The following is a 19344-nucleotide window of genomic DNA, read 5'->3' as shown; positions in this document are numbered from 1 at the left end:
GAAAAACCAATCCTCCATTCCAATACTTCTCAGGGCCTGCTAGGCACTATACATTTTCACCCCAAGAAAGAAAAAAAAAGACAGACTGACAGGAAGAATAAAGCAATTCAATTAATTATAGATTTATCATCAAAAAGTTAAAATCTTCAATATAGCAGTACATGAGAAAGAAATTCATGCATGAGGCACAGAAAACCAGCAGAACAGCCTCAGGCAGCCAGAGAGACAGGACAACTCAATATGCACCAGCCTCCGATTCTGCCACCATCTTTCAGGTAATGGCATTACCAAAAAGGAACTTCCACCTTTTTGTAGGAATACCTGACACAGATATTCCTGCTCTTAGTAACATTGCTCCCATGACATAACTTGGTTTGTCAAGGCTGGCTCACAAAGTTTAGGACAAACCATAGCAAACACTGTCAGGAAACAGGTTGTACTCGTTGTCCAACAATGATGTTCAGAGAAGAAGTCGATGAAAGTGCCATCAGAGCACATATATTTCATGCCAAATTACATCTGAGCATTTTGATTAATGCCAAGAGCTTTTAAGACACTGAAACAAAGAGCCTATAATGGATAATTAGGATATTTCAGGTAGAGACAGGTATGCTCCTCAGGCTCTTGCTGGTGTGGCTGCTCATTACACTTACTGGTTTTCCCAGTCCATTTGACCAGAAGCTGAGGTTAATGAAGAGCAAAGCTGAAGGTAAATTTAAGTTAATATGGTTGATCTGATTTGAAGAGACTCCACTGAGCTGCTCAGTCACACAAATCTCAGGATAGGCCTCTTCTAGGTTTCCTGCACACTCTTCATAATTACAATTATCCTTCTGCCCACCTTAATTACATGTTCCTCTTTGTGTGCCAAACCTCAATTACATTTTTCATGCTCTCTGCATTTTGTCTAGAAGTTTTCTTAGTTGATATTTTAAACCAGAGTTTACATCTAAAAGGTTAATTGCATAGTTAAGCATTGTTGAATTTTATCTTTTGACTGCAATAAGCCAATTAACATTTAAAAGCTGGTTTCATCAATACGTTGCAGATGCAAAACAACCCTAAATCTATCCTGAAAGACAAATGTGCTCAGATAAACTTACTCCAAAACAGCATAGAATAGTCCATACCTACTGGTTTGTGCAATGCTAGAATGAACACAGCATACACATGCACATGAATAACTTGATGTGCCTTTCTACTCACAAGACTGAGCATATCAATTATTGGGAAAAAAAAAAGTGATGTGATAAGATTACAATTACTTGTTAATGCTCTTGTTACAAACATCCAGAACAATTACTAACCAAGACTACATGCTAATTGGAATGAAGGCTTTTCAGTGCCTTAAAGTAGTTTCTAAAGAGGGGAAAAAAGCTTAAAGTCATAGCTGTGGGTAATGTGTATATTATGGAAACATCAGAAATCTGCTGTTTACACTTGATATATATGAAAGGAAATGGAAGATAGAGGTACCCAGCAACCAAATTCACCTTGTTACAATACACAGTACACAGGATTCTTCTTAAGATATGTAATATTTATGCTCCCACTGTAAACAGCTTTTCTTTTAGGAGACACGGAGTGAAATGGCATGTCTTCCACAACTCCTTAAAGCTGTTTTACTGAATTAATATAAAGTCTTAGGGACAGAGACACTATGCAAATTCTAGGGGGTAACTCTTAAGATTTTCTTCAAGGACTTCAATTACTTTGATACTGCTTTTGTGACACCTAGAACATGAGAAGAAAACTCAGACATTGCCTTTGGCATTAATTATGATTACACACTGCTAGCAAAGCATACTGTAGCACACAGTTTCTTACCGGTATCTATGAACAAATATGCCCTTAAAAATAGAGTTCATCATATTTTCGATTTCATCTTGATTTTCTTGTAGCTGTAAAATAAATAAATAAAAGATCACTGCTCATTACCATTTAATACTCTGCAATTAGTTACTGGGAAGCATAAGGAGACCACAAGAGAGCACTTAATTCAAGGTATTAGTAGTTTAGTCATTTTTGACTTTTCCAGCCTGCATTGTGTGCATTTGCATACATACGTATACAGGACCCTAATGGAAGAAAGTTAACATTCACCACAAACACCAATGAATTCAGTTTCAAATTAGTCCTTTGAGGTCATCACCCTTTTTTTTGCTATGGACATTCAGGCTGTAGACACCATGTGCTCAGTAATGTCAGCAGTACAGCAGTCAGACAGAACTGTGTAAGAATGGCAGCTCAGAAATGAAGCTGGTTACTGAACAGCTATGGACCAGGAAGTCCCCCTTGAAAATCTGGATGTCCTACTTAAGGAAAGTACTTCAGCATGTGCTCCATCTCAAGCATGAGAGTAAGCTGCTTTAACTTCATTGCCCACAGCAATCCAATGTCTGAATGAGGAAGCATTCCAGGGTCAGAGCACAGGCACTTAAAACACTGCTGACACCCAGCCCCAAATATTACACTGCAGAACAACCAAACACCAAAACAAAGCAGCACTTTGAGTAGTAAAAATGTTTTTTTTTAAATCTTTAATAGCTCCACTCTAATATGTATGCACTTATTTAGTACTACCAAAAGATTTCTTTGTGTCAATGGATCTGTTAACAAATCCTTAAACAACACCTTGGAATCAATTAAAGAACTCTCATACCATCAGCTTTTGTGCTAACCTACATAAAGATGACTTGCTTACACCAAGATGCAGCTTTGTTAAGGAAAATGATGGTAATTTTATATGACCAGCTTTTGGAGTAGAACTGCTACAACACTCAAAGCCAGCTTTCCTCCACCAAGGTGTTTCTGGATGTCAAAGCATAATATAACATGAATGTTAATTTAAAAAATCTTCATATTTTCAGTATAAAAACCACAACTGAGCCTTGGTAGTACTGCAATATGCACAGAATCATAAAACCCATAATTGTGGACACAAACATTTAGCATAGAAAATACCTTAAAGCCTGAGGCACAATTACTAGCAGCTGTTTTGACTTCCTGGATAGCACGGGCTCCGAAACACTTTCCTCTAAGGGTTTATACTTTTCAAGCCATGTTTATAAATATTTCTACACTACCCTCCAGATAAGATCTTGCAATATACAGAAATCTGCAAGGCTTCATTTACTACAACAAAGGGAGGTGCAGCCTCAATTTTGCAAATGGGAAAACTCAAATTAGGGGAAGGTTTTGACTAAACTATGAAATACCTGAGAAATGAATTAACTTCGTAGTGAGAGGGATTACATAGAAGTAAGGCACTAGTGTAAGCAAATGGAAGTCAGCATCAGCGCCCACTAATGAAGGTGTAACTTCTCACTGCAATAAGGTGAGCTTCTACAGAATTGGGGCTGCGATGGTCAGCGAAGATTCCCAACCTGCCCAATGTCTGCAGAATCTTGTGTGTTCTAACACTTAAAAAATACAATAGCCAGGTCTATTTCAGCATCAATATTGATAACTCTCACTAATTTCCATAACAGCGACTAGTTCTTATCATTTTAGCTTTTCTAGGTCATGCACCTGAATTTGAATGCTTAATCCAGAGAGAGAACTGCCTTACCATTCCTGCTCATACAACTGCAAAAGTAATTTAACATTATCCCTCTCAAATCTAAGCAAAATTAATGGAAACGTTCTCCTGTTGACTCTGCAAGCGTTTTGGGAGACTCAAAAACCACATGTATGAGAAGTGTAAACTTGAATTACTACTGGCAGCAATTAAAGCACAACTATTTGTGTTTGTGGCACTTTATATTACTAACCTCAACCAGTTTGAAAATCTCATTGACAAGAGCAGACCTTCAAGCCCTGCCTTCACATCAGATATGTAGAAAAGGACATGAGAATGAAACACATCAGAGAAAGCATCCCATTTTTCTGCTGCTAATTAATTTCCCACACTGAGATTGCAAACTGCCCATGAATATCTTCAAAAGGATTAATGTATGCTGATGAAGGTGCTTAGGAGCTTTTATTACGATGGCACTGCATCAAAAGAATCAACCGAGGAAGTGCTGGCACAGAAATACTACTGTAAATTCAGTGCATTTAAGCACAGGAAATAAACAGGACTATGCTATGAATTCTCATACAGGGTCATTATGCCATTTAACCTCATGATTCCTTTTCATTCTGTTTGCTCTCCTACATTTACTACCACACATACTCAGTTATCACCCCTCTTCTCTGGCTTGCTCCTATGCAAAGTTTTTATTAGATTTCAGGAGCAAAGAAAAGAAAGATGTGTTAAGAGGTAAAGGCTGCCAGACATTTAACCTTATTCTTCATTCAGGCTTTCACTGCCCTGTGCATCAGTGCTGCAAGATCTCCCCAGAGCAGTTATATGCTGCATCTCCAAAAGCCATTGAAAAGAAATGTTGATGAACAAGTACAAAGGATGGCCACATGCACCGAGGTAGATACTGAATCGAGTTTGTGTGCCTAAATAGCTACTTGGTCCTCTGGAAAATTCAAGCTATAATGAAAAGACGTGGGATAAAAACTGTTTACCAGCTGTTTTAGCCAACTCTGCTTCTGAGATGCTTTAAAACTGCCACACTTCATTTTGAATGTTTGCCTTTAGATTCATCAAGTGATTCTCATGTTTATTAATTCACTATTTTCAAGAACTATACAATCAAGAGAAAATTGTGCTGTGGATCACAGGGTTAAAATACAACTACAAATGTGTAATTGTAATTATACCCCCTTTGAAGTCAAAAGTTATACGTAAAAGAATCCAACTATGCAGGTAGGGAACCCAGACATCCTTCATCTCCCACAGAGTAAAACAGTGGTAAAAGAGATGCATTCAAAACCAATTTATAAAAATAATAAATTTAAATCTCAGTCAGGAGTTTTGCATGACATCTTTACAGATTGTGGCTGTTTCCACAACCACATTCTTATTCTTATCATTTCTAGATTTTTTAATTTAACTCTAGAAGTGAATTTCCTAGGATGTATTTTATTTAGTGATGATTACAGCATCCTTGTAATGGTTTTGATCACCTAATGGTAGTGTGATATTTGTTAAAAGTGACTTTAATGTTTTCCTAGCTTCTCCTTCTAGAGTCCAAGTGCTATAGCCCTGACTCTGGTGTTTTTCAAAAGCAGTAACAAAGAGAAGTGATAACAAGACACTACACAATAATCACAGTGCTTAACGGGGAAAATGAACAGCACATTGGAATACAAGAGACTCTTTTCGAAACCATTTTGCATAACTGCAATACGTTACTACATACAACTCAAGACAAGTTTTCCTCCTGCCTGGTCACCTATGAGACAGAAAATAGAAATTATCTCCTGTAAGCAGAACAGTGCACAAACTCAACTGTACATGGTGATATACAGTTTAGAAGTGTGACCCTTGTAGCATGCTTGAGATCAAACACCACAGCAGAACTAATCCCTCATTTCTCACAAGTGAAGTCATGAATCAGCCCAGACTTTCTGTTGGAGGGAACACCCATGAGCCAGGGAAAAAAGAACATCTTTTCACTTGCCTCTTTTCTTTTCTGAAGCAGCAGCTCCAGTCTTTCATTAGCTCTCTTGCCAATCATTTTGTTTCTCTCAGCTTCGTACTGCCTCTGTGTATTATCCTGATGAATGCTCAGGTTTAAGGCAACATTCACAAGAGCAGTCATAAGCTTCATAGCTGCAAAAGCAAAAGACAGAATATGACTCTCAACCTGCAGTCAGAGCTCAAAAATATTGCCTCAAGCAGATCCATACTCACAGAAAATAACCATCCTGACCCTGATACAGAACCATCTGGATAGGCACTTCCCACCCAAGCAATACCCGGGTCATTCGGCTGACCTAAAGATCAGAAATCAGAGTATATGTACCAAATTGAGCTCCAGGTGATGTTATTTACCTTTTCTGCAAGTTCTAAGTGCATAATATCATAAAGCAAGAATATGGATCCATGGGATCAGTGTATATCATGAAGCCAGTTACTGTGGGTTACAGGCATTTCTCTACTGAGAAGTATCATTACAGATGCCTCCACATTAAGGGTAACTCTTAACGACTGAGAATTAATGAATTTACAGGGGACCCACAGCAATACATCTCTGAAAGATAATCTGACCCTGCTTTAGAGCCAGGTATATGATTGTATAAATATATGATTAGAACTTCAAGTGCCCTTTTATTCACATTTGCAAACCTTCTGGATACAACATCATTAACACATATTTTTCCATCTTAATTCAGCTTTAAAAAAAATACATTAGTAAGTGTCTGTCCCATGTTCTGTGTGGGTACGTGGCATATCACAGTTTACAACACTGAAAACAGAAGGAAAAATTTAACAATCACATTCTCTCTGGCTCGATATACAGCACTGTCCTCAAGATCAACAAGCAACTATATGAATGGAGAGGTGAAACGGTTCATATGGTTAACTCATTTATCCACTGCTTAAAGCCATTAAGTCCAGAAGTACCCACACAAACTTCTTACCTTAGTTTCTTGCTATAATGAATAATTTCTCATTCAAATCGACTAGCACAAGGAAAATTGAAAACAAAGACCTCAGAAAGTATAAATGAAATTCTAAAAGATATTTGTGATTACTTATCAAGACTGAGCTTCACTGCATCATGATGACCCCTTCTTTGCAGGACAACAGTATAATCTAACATGCCTAAGGGAAAATCTAGCTAGCCTAAGGGAAAATTGCAGAATCAAAACAAAGCTCCCATTGTTAATACATAAAAATAAGCAAGTGTATGGCATATTAACTGATTATGCCTCTCAAGCAAGAAGCCAACACTGCATTAAATAACTGAAGCCTTGGAATTTGCTCATCCTCACTTATAGTTGCTGTTCTGTAGCCAGAAACTGCTTCTTCTATATAGGCATGGTTCTTGGGTAACATCTCTAATATACGCTGCCATTTCCTCTTCCTAATAAAACCTCTCACACCTTTCAAACATTTGCCCACATAAGGATGAACCAATCAATTTAAGAGACCAAGACTGTAAGAGATGTTCCAGAAGTAATTCCTTATTTTTATATGTTGGCTGGTGGCATCAGAGGCGGACATCAGTGGTATGGCAGCAGAAGTTGAGCCTTCCCATCAATATCCCACTACATGTTGTTGCTGTGTCAGACAGATGCAGAGGGGGCAGTCTGACACAGTGGAGTTTGACAATGAAGTGTGTATGAAGTAAAAGCGTGGAAGTGAATTCTTCCATGTAGAAAAATGGCATTACTTTCACATTACATTGTATATCTAGCACGTATTAGCATTATTCTCTCTCCATGATCTCTCTTGCAACTAGCAAATCACGTGAAATTTAAGATCAGCATCCAGTATAAGCTGGAGACAGATCCAGTCTCCATCTCAGATTAAATAACTGGCACAGATTTTCAGCAGCGTTCCAAGAATATGCATTTCAGCATGAGACTGATAGAAAGATATCACCTGATAGGACTAGTTTTAGGTATCTGTATCTAAGTTAGGAATTGTAGTATTAATTTACAACTGGAGAAATACAGGGACTTCTACACAGCAATTCATCCACGTTATTGGAGACTTTTAATGTACGTCAGATGAAATACACTCTGTGAAGCCTATTTCTGTCTAATAATATAACCAGTCTGACTCAGATGGAGGCAGCTGTGTTGAAAAGTGAAGCATGGCCAAAGGTAGAAACTAGTGAGAGATAGAATTTTGGTCCAACATTCCCAACATTATGTTTCTCAAGAGTGAAGGCACAGAATTGTATTGACACTTAAAATAAGTTTGTGCTCTGAAATGAGAAACTACTAAGGCATACAACAAATGAGCAATTAATAAATACAAGACACAAGCATGTCACTTCTGATTCAAAGGATTCACTGAAGTCCCCTGGATTTGACAGGAACCTGAGGCTGATCTATCCTCTTACAAAAAGAACGGTGTACACTAAGTACTGTTACCATGCACACGGTGCTTGGATTTGATCGGCCTTTCACAGTTCTCAGTGCTTGTCAAATTCCACCAGTATCAAAATTAGCAGTAATTCTCAAAGCAAGTAAATAGTAATAACTTCTTTGAAAACACCCTTTGCACCATTTCACTTACCAGCTAATGTACTGGTGTGCCTGAAAGCCCGGACCTGGGAATCTGACAAACCAGTCAGAAGAGAGATGACCGTGTCCATCATGTACTCATCATAGATGATGCTATATTGACACTGTCGAATGAGCACTCCAATGAACTCACAGAAGTTGGATCGAAACTTCTTCCACTGTGGCCCAGGCATGGTAAGGGGGTAATCACCACTGTCCTGAAGAATGAGAAAATGAATACTCTCAATGAACACTGACCAAGTTTCTAAGTTAAACAGTTTATTTTTCTCCCAGCCAACGCAGAACAAACAATAACAACAATTAATTCTCCAATAAATAAAGAACCTTGTAGGCATGAAATCGCTTTTTAAGAGATTTGATTATAATTGCGCTATGCTTGCTTTATTAGCTATACATTGTCCAAAATATGCATCCAGACAACCTTTTCCTTATATCCTGAGCTAGGAAATGGAGGTAAAGGATGAAAAAGGAAAACTTTGAAGTATTTAAGTTCAAAATCTAAAGAAATTACTGTGTGGCTGAACATTTGTACCATCATCCACTCTCCACTTCCACCCCAGGTTAATATTCCCATCATCTGGATGCCTCTCCCCACAAAATATACTTTACTCAACTTTGCATCTGATTTGATCTTACAAACTTTTCCCTTTTCCTTGCAGTTAAACCTACCGTCTGAAAAAAGCAATGGATTTTTATCAAGCTTAACTTCTTTCCAAGATTAATTTCACAATACTGCATCGCAGTGAGACTGCCCTCTCCTATTAGAAAATTCATGAACTCCTAGGGCACCTGATTTGAAAGTCAATTCCAGATTTATTCAAAACATTAAGGTGCTAACGTTCCACCCTGGATCTCTCCCCAAAGATGGGAAGTCAGCAGCATCAAAGTTAAAACCATCTCTACTTATTAATTCTGTGTTTTCATGGAGAACAAGCAGTTCTGTTACCCAACCAGGCAAAGCCAGTAACTTAAAAGAAAGAACTTGTAACCAAATACCCTTTAACTTGGGCTTAACAGAAGATGCTCTACAGCAGCAAAAAAAATCCCACAAACAAACTGAACTCAAAGAAAAAAAGTAGGCAAATATTAGAAAAAGACATTTGTAAGGTGGCTTTAATGAGCCCAGTTTCTCCATCGCTTCAATGCCAAAAGGCAGCTCTCATACAGACAGACTTGGCTACGCTCTCTCAGAACATGCAATGGGAGTCTGCTCCATGATTTTTTGTGATAGTACAATTAAGCCTTTAACACATCAGACCACAAACTTTTCACTATTGTTATTTCAGCATCCAAGTCCTACTCAATTCACAATGCTGACTTTTCAAGACAAATAACTGTAACTACCCTTTCAAATTATTTTATTACTTTTTTCCATTATTATTCTTTCTAAAGCTAATACTGGCCTCTCTGATTTTCATCCTGCAGTTTAAATTGCTGCTTCGCTTGTTGGTGCAATTTCTTATGCAGAAACAATGCTTACCACTGGTTTCTTGCCCACTGTGTTTTTATTTTACAACCAAGGCATACCATAACGTATTTCATAATGCTTAAAGCTATTGAACATTTATATGCTATTTGTAGAATACATACTAACATGACTGCATACTATTTGTATACCTTACCTCATCAAATTCTTCTGTCATTTTCCTTATTATTTCTGCATTTTGCATGTTCCTGAACATTTCAATTCTTACAGTACCTGTGGTGTAATAAAGGAACAAAAGAAATTAACACAACTCATGTTTTGATATCAAAATATCAATATCAAAGTCTTTCTGCTGCTAAACATACAGATCAATAACACACACGAAAGACTATATAATGCAATGATAGTAGAAACACTTTGAACAAATGTGCTTTTTGAAGAAACAGATATAACAATCTGAGCAGAAATTAACAAGACTTACTCTTCAAAATTAATTATGCACAATACAGAAGCAACTAAAAAGTAATGCATCAGAATAAAGAAAATAGCTTCACAACACACCATCGTGTTAGTAACTAAACACTGTGATAAATGGTTGGAGATTCAGACAAGACAACAGATGGAACTTCTATTTCTTGTTACTGTGCAATATATATTTTTTAATTAATCACCATCTTTTTGTCATTTGACAATCGTCTTTTGCTAATGGAGGAAAGGCACAAAACTTAAGTAAACCACAGAGCTACAGCCCAACCTTGCTGGCAGTACAAAGTCTTGCTACTGCTACACAAAATTCTATTGGATTAACAGTCCACTGCATGGCTCCAAAAATTCAAACCACACTAACAGCTAACAGCATTAATCCCTGTACAAAGGTAAGATAAAGGTAATTATACCAACCGTTATGGGAATGTTTTAATTCCACTATGTTTTTTTCTTGAAAAATGAGCATTAGAAACATATAGAGTTCAAAGTATGTCAGCCCAGTTAGAGCTCACCCATCTTCTACATTGTATTTTTCATAGTCCTGATACAAATTTTACTCATTCTATTGAAGGTTATGAACAGAAGTCATAACTAAATAGTTTCCATGCAATATATAACCATGTTACTTTGTTGGACAAAGGTAAAAACACTGTAACAAAAGCTCTTTGTTAATGCATTTCACTCCATACAAGTATCCCTTCAGTTTAATGTAATTCCAATGTAGTATCTTTTCTCCTGAGGGTATGGAATGTAATTATACTGCGGTCACTATTACTTAGGGCCTCAGGTATTTCTAGTTTTTAAATGACCTCCTGCTACTTATGTTACATAACAGCCAAGTATCATTTTTCCTTGAATAACTTCTTTAATACAATTGGTTTCAAGAGTGACTACTTTAAACATCGATTTATTCTTTTTAATAGCATCGCTGCAATGTGATACATTTATGACTAGATCTATTTATCCCTGCTTCCTTAATTGTACAACTTTGCGGATGCAGTAAGAGCTCACACAGAAAGCTGATGGCTGGTATAAGGTGCAACTCCCGTGTCACTATCAGACAACAAATTGCAAGTACTTTACCACAGCTGCAGAAACCTGTAAGCTGCCTGCTACACTGGCACAGGGGGGAAGCTGCAGCCACAGGACTACAGATCACAGGCATCTTCTCTGAATCGCAGAAAGGCATTTTAAATTCCTCAACTAGAACAGAAAGAACTTCATCTATCTCCCATGCACCTGGGGATTTCTACTGATCACCATGCAGAGGTATTACAGTGAAGGTGTGTTCAGACTCCAGACACATTTCCCAAATAAGCATTGGCCCGGCTCCCTGTGAGCATGGGGTAGGGGCATGCAGAGGATAAAAGATGCTCCTGACAGCTCCTAGGGGTGCCAGAGTGGACAAGAGCCCATGGAAGTGAAAAAAGCTCACTGTCTTCAGAACATATACTTAAAATGAGAAGAGTAACCCAGCTATTCTAGAAAGCTTCACAGAAGAAAGGTAACAAAAAATATGAAAGCTGGCAATTCCAGCACCTATATAAGAAAGGGAAGTTTATACAACAGAAATAAGGCTGTGGCAGGAGTGGTGCTCCACCTCTAATAGCCTACAGTCATTTAATCACTACTAATGAAAACAAACTGCTCACTACAAAATAGACTCCTGAAATCCAAACTCCTGACAGCTGGCAACAAATTACATCCTATGAACAACAGTGAGGTTTCATCTCCACTACCTCCATTCAGGGAAGGTACAAAGACAGCATCATCAAGGTAAGTTCAATAAAGATCTTGCAAGAATGAACAGTGACTACTCAATATCTGGGTGGGCAACACTTCTTTCCCCCAGTATCATGCAGTGTGCATTTCCTACACCTTTCTCACCATTTACATTATAAGACAGAAACAATCCATTTTCACAATGTCCATAATGAGCAACTTTTTATATCACCTCAAAAGCATTAATGACAAACCTCTGTATGAGAGGGAATTAAAAAAGGACCTATCAAACTATATATTATTTCTCATGACTCAGCCTAGGTTACATGTACTTCTGGAACATTTCAATGACTATTCCCAAAAAAGAAGAGCCTGAAACTAACCAGAAATTACATACATTGTTTTTTTTAAAATCTGTTTTCTGTGAGTTGAATACTGTCCCATAGGAATATTAATGTAGATCTTACTAGATTGGAATAAATGTGTATTAATCATTAATCTAAATGGAAACTGTACTGGGTCTGTTGAAGTATATCCAATTATATGCACCCTAAATCCTAACTTTCCATTCACTTCTGAGCTTGAATACTTTAATCAAGCCAGAAATCAGGGCTCTAGAAAGAAGACAGCCTAAATAAATGAATGTTAACTTCTGCGGCACACCCAAGGATTGAAGTTGCTTTTACTGACGTATTGCCCAATTACTTGTGCTGAATCCTCTCTATGTTGCCCAGCTTCTGCTGCCAATGAAATAGTATTTAAAAGCCATTACTGTCCTAAAAGACACAGCCCAATTTGTCCTTACAACAGTTTCAGATGACAGACAGGTACTGAGTGAAACAGCAAGGATTCCAATGGAAAAAAAATAACCAAATCACCTCCTCATACAATTAAAACCTTTTCAATCAGAGAATCAGAGGCAAGAAAGAATAGAAAGAAAGAATTCTAGCAGCTCATTTATGTTTACCATCCTAGTACAAAACAGAAACCAAGTACCTAATGCGTCAATTCCCAAATCACATTCAAATGTATTCTTTGAAATTTCCCTGCAAAGTTTAGACTTTACCATTCAACCGAAACACACAAGGAAAGTGTATTCTCTTGTTGTCTAACTCCCACTTACCCCTTTGCTTACCACAGCATCGCTGTGTTGCACTTCATTTTCCTCACTGTATGCATGACTCTACAATTCTTGAATATTTACCTTTAATTACTTCTCACTCTTTTGATCTTTCTCACACGTTTGATTTTCAGACCACTGCATAGCATATGAATCAAATATGCTGCTCATTTACTATAGTCCCTATTCTTCTTTTGCTTTAGGTCATTTTGTACTTGACTGTTAACTACCCTTTTTAAGAGCCTTCATTCTTTTCTCTTGGTTGTATTTCCCATGCAAACTTGCACTATTACGTTCTTAGTATGTTCACATCCTCTTTTGAAGAACATCACAATTATTTTGCTCTTTACTTCATGTTATAGATGACTGTACTAACCCCACTGAGAGCCACGAGCAGTACGAGAAGCATATGAAAAAAACAAACTTCCGACAGACAGAAGAGAAAGTAACAAATATAAGTTTTTAATCATTATTGTGAAGAAATAGTTGAGAAGGGACATTTTTCCACATAAAACTCGAGAAAAATTTGCAACAAAACCCAGTTTCTGGAATGGAGGGAACTCTGGTCATTACGGTCCTTTCCATTTGTAAAACCCTTTTGTGCTCTGTCCTCCCAAAGCCTGACTGCCACCTACAGTTCCTACTCTGCTCTCATTACATGGCCAATAAAGGCATGTATGCGTAACATACACAGTAATTGACTGAGACAGTGAGAGGTATATTCAAAGGGACCACTACTACAGCATTTCTAATTCTGCATCCTCCACAACACATGGCACAGAAACCTGTTACTGTTCTGGTTTATGTAACTTTAGCATAGGCAAGAATCAGCTTCTGCTGATATTTCAAAACCAAATTTGGCCTTAAAGAAGATACTCAGTATGTTTACTAAAGTTTACTAAATAGGAAGCTGACTTAAACCAATCAGTAACATCAACAGAGAGCATAGCTGTACACAGCCCTCAATACAAGAGGTCAAAAGTGCTAATTAACATGGGAGGACTTATTAATCTTTTGACTGCCGTGGGCTTCACTGCACTAGAAGTAGAATTTGAGTACAATACAGCAATTATTACTGCTATTTCCAATTCAATGATAGTTGTTTCACTGTTAGTGTGAACAATCCTATGTCACACTTTGAAGCTCAAAGTTCTGCATAAGATTACAAAGCTGTCAATTTCACATATACAACTCGTGATTCATACAATTTGGCTTTTCAATCCCCTATATAAGTCATATTGACCAAGAGTATACCAGTGAAGATGATAGTTCTTCTAATACAGATACAGAAAGATATACACCAAAGGCACACAGAATGACTTAAAATGCTACAAAGAGGACAATGATATGCACTAATGGCAGTCCAGCCATTTCCTCTTAACTGAAAAATAACTGTATGTTTTTACTGTAAAAAGTGACAGAAATTCAGTGTTTATTGTAAAGAAATAAAACTGTGAAAATCCCAGTCTCCTATGTGGGAGAATCTGCTACTTGCTTAAAGTAATCTAAGTGTCCAAAGAATGAAAGAGGAAAAAAATACAGAACCCAGCCCTGACCCAAAGAACCACCAACCACTAAATGTGACTGTTGTGCCAACCGAGGAGGTTACGTGCTGTAGAACAGTTGGGCCTGTTCAAGGCTTTAAGTTATTTTTGCAAAGCTGTGCTCCACAAATGGTTTGGAGCTTCCTAAGCATTAATAAGCAGTTGGAAGTCACGCACTTATGCAACACACATCCATTTTCAAGACTCCGGAATGAACTTCCTTATTGTAGTTTTTAAACAGGCTGTCATACAATAATAAAGGGTTGTGGGGTTTTTTTAGATTAAAAGATTTTAAAAAAGGAAAGGTAAAAAAAAAAAAAAAAAAGGATCAGTTTTCAAAATGTAAGATATCTTTTTAAAGAAGGATTTTGACAGATATATGCCAAGCAGCAGATGTCAATGCTTTGAAAGGAAGGATGAATAATGGAGCAGGCAAAGTTTGCCAGTAACAAAATTACTTAGAACAGCTAGAATTAAAGCTGGCAGCCAAGGCTGCAAAATAATTTTATAGTAACAAAACTGGTAAAATGGCAAATAATGCATTTCAGAAAAAAGGCACAGTAATTCCACAGGCTGCTACTACAAAAAGGGGAAGACCTGCATAATTTAATGCATCCAGAAATAGCACATTTCATGCATTCAAGCCTTAAACTTGCTGAGGAGGTTTCCTGTATAAAAAAATTTAAGTCAGATAATTCTGTTTTGGCACAGTTTCACAGTATTTGCCTTTGGAAATGATAAGCTGCTTTTCATCTTGTTAATGTCACCGCCTTTGAATAAAAGAAGCCACATAATTAATAACTAAAGCCACACAACTTGCAGTGTAGTATTTGTACTGAATGACTTAACAAAATGGATGCATTGGTAGCTAGACACAATAATTCTCAGAAGGCATCCACCTTTCTGTCAGATCACAGCAGACCTGAACAACAGTAAATGACACAAACATGAGCAAAAGCTCTGGAGCCTTTGCTACCCCAAAGGCAGTGCTTTGTTCCTAATAATGTCTTAATGCTTTTGCACTCAGTGGAAGCATCCTCAGCTACAGCCCTCCAGCAGCTGTGTCCTGCCCTGCACTGCCTTACCTCACAGTGACTGAGCAGCCAGTGATCAAGGAGAAGGGAAAGCACTGGCTCCAATGCATTCCTGGGTTTAAACTCCTGAAACTTTCCACCTGCTTACTGCTGGTTCTACAACTGATTTATTTGTTTTTTGCAGACACTATTCATTCTTGCAGTTTCCCATGTTTGTGCTCTTCTGCTAAGAGAAACACTTCATGCTGACCTGATGAAGCAGAAAATAACATTAAGTACTCAGTAATCAGCTCTGGGTGTTAGGAGGTTTGCAAGGATGTGCACGTGTATAAATCCATCTCGCACTGGGCAGTAGTTCAGGTTTACCCCAAGTGCAGGTTGCTAAGCCACACTAAATGTTGCACTTAATGCTGCTAGTGGATCCATCACCTCTAAATTGTTCCAGACTTTTCATACCACAGAACTGCAGCTCAGCTCTACATTCTCTAAGAAAGCAGCTCATTCTATTTTTGGAAATGCTGCCTGATCGTTCTGCAGGATAAGCTCGGGATCTCCTTACACGGAACAGGGAATATTTATTCCTCTGCTTGTCATTCTTTTCCCTGGTGCTCAGGTCTTTCTCCATGCTCTTTCAGAAGTGAGATTGTCTGAAATGCATTCAACACTCAAGATGCAGATGCAATGTAATTTTATGACAGAGTCCTTTCTTTTTAATATATACACATAAACTTGTCTATAAATTTCTGATTCTTAATTCCACCTCTCAAGACGCTACTGAGTAAAGAAGTTATATTTCCAAATCACTGGAAACAACAACAAGCGCTAGGAGTAACGCTTTGTAGCTTCGTACGTGAAACCAAACTTCAGCTTCATGGTGTAAGAAGTTACTCAAATCCAGCAACAGAAACATCATTAGCCTGGAGGAAGGGCTGAAAGCTAAGGAACAACTACTCTTTGAGAGTACTTTTATCAGGCTATTTCCATATCTAGGAGTCACCCATCAGCTGCACTGTTAACATGCAAGCACCCAAGCTTCTTCCCTCAGTAAAAAGACAGGCTCCCCCCAAGCAGGGATCTTATCAGCAAATATACTGTATAGTTGGAAAAATACAAGGGTATAGTTGTAATTACAGAGTAAACAGATAGCCAGAGGGCATCTAAGGAAAGACTCAGCAATGCTGAGGCTTTCAGTCAAGATGGATGCTCGCCAGCATTAAGGCTCACCACAAAAACTCCACAAAGGAGCAATCTCCAAAAAGAGATGCTACTTCAGTGGTGGTCAGCCCTTAAATAGGATCTATGAGCTGCACCCCTTCTGGGAGCACAGCTGAATTACCCTCACCTGTGCTCCCACAGCTGACTCATCACTTGCCTCAGATGGTTCATCAGAGGTTCAAGCTGTGATCAACAGTTTCCCTTACATACACAGACCTGTTTGGAAGGAGCCAGACACTTCCCAGCAGTGCCCAAGGACAGAAGACTCAGACAGTCCAAACACAAGCAATATTAATAGAGATTAACACCACCAACGTTTTTGTAGCTAAGGGCTGAGTAAAAATATTACTTCAATTGCTAAAAGGCTACAAGCATAACCAAACCCACACTCACTGCACAAGTCCCACACTGCCAGGCTGGATATCAAGGTGCTGAAAGTTCCTGCTGTGCAAACTAAAGTTTGGTAGCAGGTGTCTCATTATAACGCACACCTGAAGCATGGGGTAAAAATAGCAAAGGTCTCGAAAATACTAAATCTGTCTGATAAACCAATTTCAGCCCAAACAAACTGCTCTGTACCAGTATTTCTACTTACAATGAACCAGCACATTCTCTTTGTGCCACCTACAATATTTTGTAGCAATTACAATAAACCCAGAGTGGTTTAAAAACGCTGAATTTTCCACAAGGCAAAAAAAATAGATAATATAACTAATAATAGATAAAATATAGGTATTCATTTTGAAGAATTCCCTATTTATCACTCTGAGAGTTACCAGACAGTCAAGCACTGACTGGTATCTTCCCACTTAACAGCAAAATTATTATTTAACTTAATTAATTAAATAAACGTTATTAATTAACTACATAACCAGTAGAAAGCTCACAAGCTTGAGTTATTCCATTTGATAAATGCTGCTGTGCTTCGCAAAACAAGTCACAGAAATGTATTTCAAACAGCTAAGTCTAAAATATTTGTTTCTGCATTTGTTTGTATGCATTTCTATCTTTAATTATTCTGCTTAGTAACAGCTGAGCTGTTTCTTTCAAGCAAACCTGACATATCTGAAATGCTGCAGTGAATTTCACCAAAGCAGGTAGCTGAGCAGAAGCCAAAGACAATCTAAATCATTACCTAAGTCTGCTAAGACACCAAAAAGCCCTGAGGCCAGAGCCAGGCAGGGAAATTCACACTCCTCCTTCTCAGGAAAAGTTTCCAATGGAGCACAGCAATCTCTTCCACAGCAGTGTTTGTCTATATAGTTGATTTAGCTTCCAAAAATTTATAAGCTACTACTAAAACTTTTAGTGAATAACATGGGATTCAGAGCATCTTCTCTCACAAAGAGTATCTGCCACTTGAACAGTACGCTCAGTAGCTTTCACACCCCTCAGTAAAGACAAGCAGTGCAGATGCACTAAGTATTACTCCTCATTAATTCTGCTTCTCAGAAAATTATTTGTTTCAAGTAGAGATGAAAAGCATTTACCAGCCATGATCTATGAAAAGCCAATGCAAAAGGTTACCAGAGCTGGCTGACTGCAATGCCTTTATCTTCACCATGCCCTATTCACAAGTACACAAGATAAGAGAAATTCTCCTTTTTCACATAGCTCTTTTTTCCTACCTTGCTAAGACAAAACTTTGTTTTCTCTTATCTGTTCACTCCAACGCTTTTTGAATATCTGAGCATATTTGTGGGGCTTTTCTTGGTTTAAGGTAATAAATGAATATCTGCAAAAAATACATAATATGTGCACTTAACAGAAAGCACATGCCAAACTTTAGTTGCTCTCTGCAATCCTCATTTAGTTTCTTCTGTGTGCACTGTGATGTGTCAACCAACCTACATGGCTGTTTACGATTCTGTTGAGCTTCAATGGAACAGAATATGGCCTGGAAATGAACAGGGTCTGTGCTGGTGAAATTAGTGCATTTTGGATGTGTGCAGCTCTTGCTACAGCCAATGAACTTGACTGGTAAACGCAGGAAGAAGGAGGGAGGTTGTATATGAGGAATTGATGAGGACGCTTCAGACTGCTATTTTCTATCACTTCAGAGCTCCTATGAGAGTCTGGACAATCTAAACTATGTCAAAGAACGCCTGTAGCTGCACATTCTTCATTTTTCAAGCATCTACATTGGGCTACCACGAATCATTTCAAAGAAGTACAGCACACAAACAATGGTATCTGCAAGTGCACTACCTCTACCACCTTCTTTTGGCTTTCATTAGCCCTTCTTTATTGGAGAGGATTCCATTCTCTTAGCCTAGGCAAAAATCTTGCTGCAAATATGTATCTATTATACAAAACAAAGAACTACAAGTTTCCATTTCATGAACTTCAAGAACCCTCTGAGGTAGTCTGAGCCCCGCCATTAAGCAAACTGAAAATCAGGAGTAAGAAGTCAGCAACTGCAGTGCTTTAAATATTAACAGTTATCTGAAAAAACAGGCCTCCCCATAGGGAGTGGCACAAATCAGCCACGAAGCTGTGCATGGGGCAGCCAATTATACAATGGAGGCGATATCTTTATTTACAAGGCAGTTAAGAAAAATCAGCTGAAACCTTGTGCAAAAAAGCCCACAAGACATACATATATATATTTCTTATCTGGATTTGGCTATTATCAAAAAAATAAGAGAAATTATCGTGTTAAAAGGTAACTTACAGTAAACTTAGAATAGCTGCTCA

The 19344-nt window shown here is 38.0% G+C and overlaps 1 protein-coding gene across 7 annotated transcripts in view; it reads right to left on the bottom strand.

Moving 5' to 3' along the window:
• STAG1 (STAG1 cohesin complex component) overlaps nucleotides 1-19344 on the bottom strand; it is a 149441-nt gene that overhangs the window by 58240 nt on the left and 71857 nt on the right. For all 7 annotated transcript variants that reach the window (XM_032446719.2, XM_015870973.3, XM_085512621.1 and 4 more), the window contains 4 exons: nucleotides 9723-9799; nucleotides 8093-8297; nucleotides 5520-5671; nucleotides 1828-1901 (listed from right to left, as the gene is read on the bottom strand). In XM_032446719.2, coding sequence (XP_032302610.1) covers nucleotides 1828-1901; nucleotides 5520-5671; nucleotides 8093-8297; nucleotides 9723-9799 — 508 coding nt within the window. The remainder of the gene's footprint in view (nucleotides 1-1827; nucleotides 1902-5519; nucleotides 5672-8092; nucleotides 8298-9722; nucleotides 9800-19344) is intronic.

Source organism: Coturnix japonica, chromosome 12 (assembly GCF_054131305.1).
Source record: "Coturnix japonica strain WE chromosome 12, WE-NBRP24, whole genome shotgun sequence".
NCBI lineage: Eukaryota > Metazoa > Chordata > Aves > Galliformes > Phasianidae > Coturnix > Coturnix japonica.
Note: the sequence above shows the minus strand (reverse complement) of the source record. Positions and strands in the feature narration are given on the sequence as shown.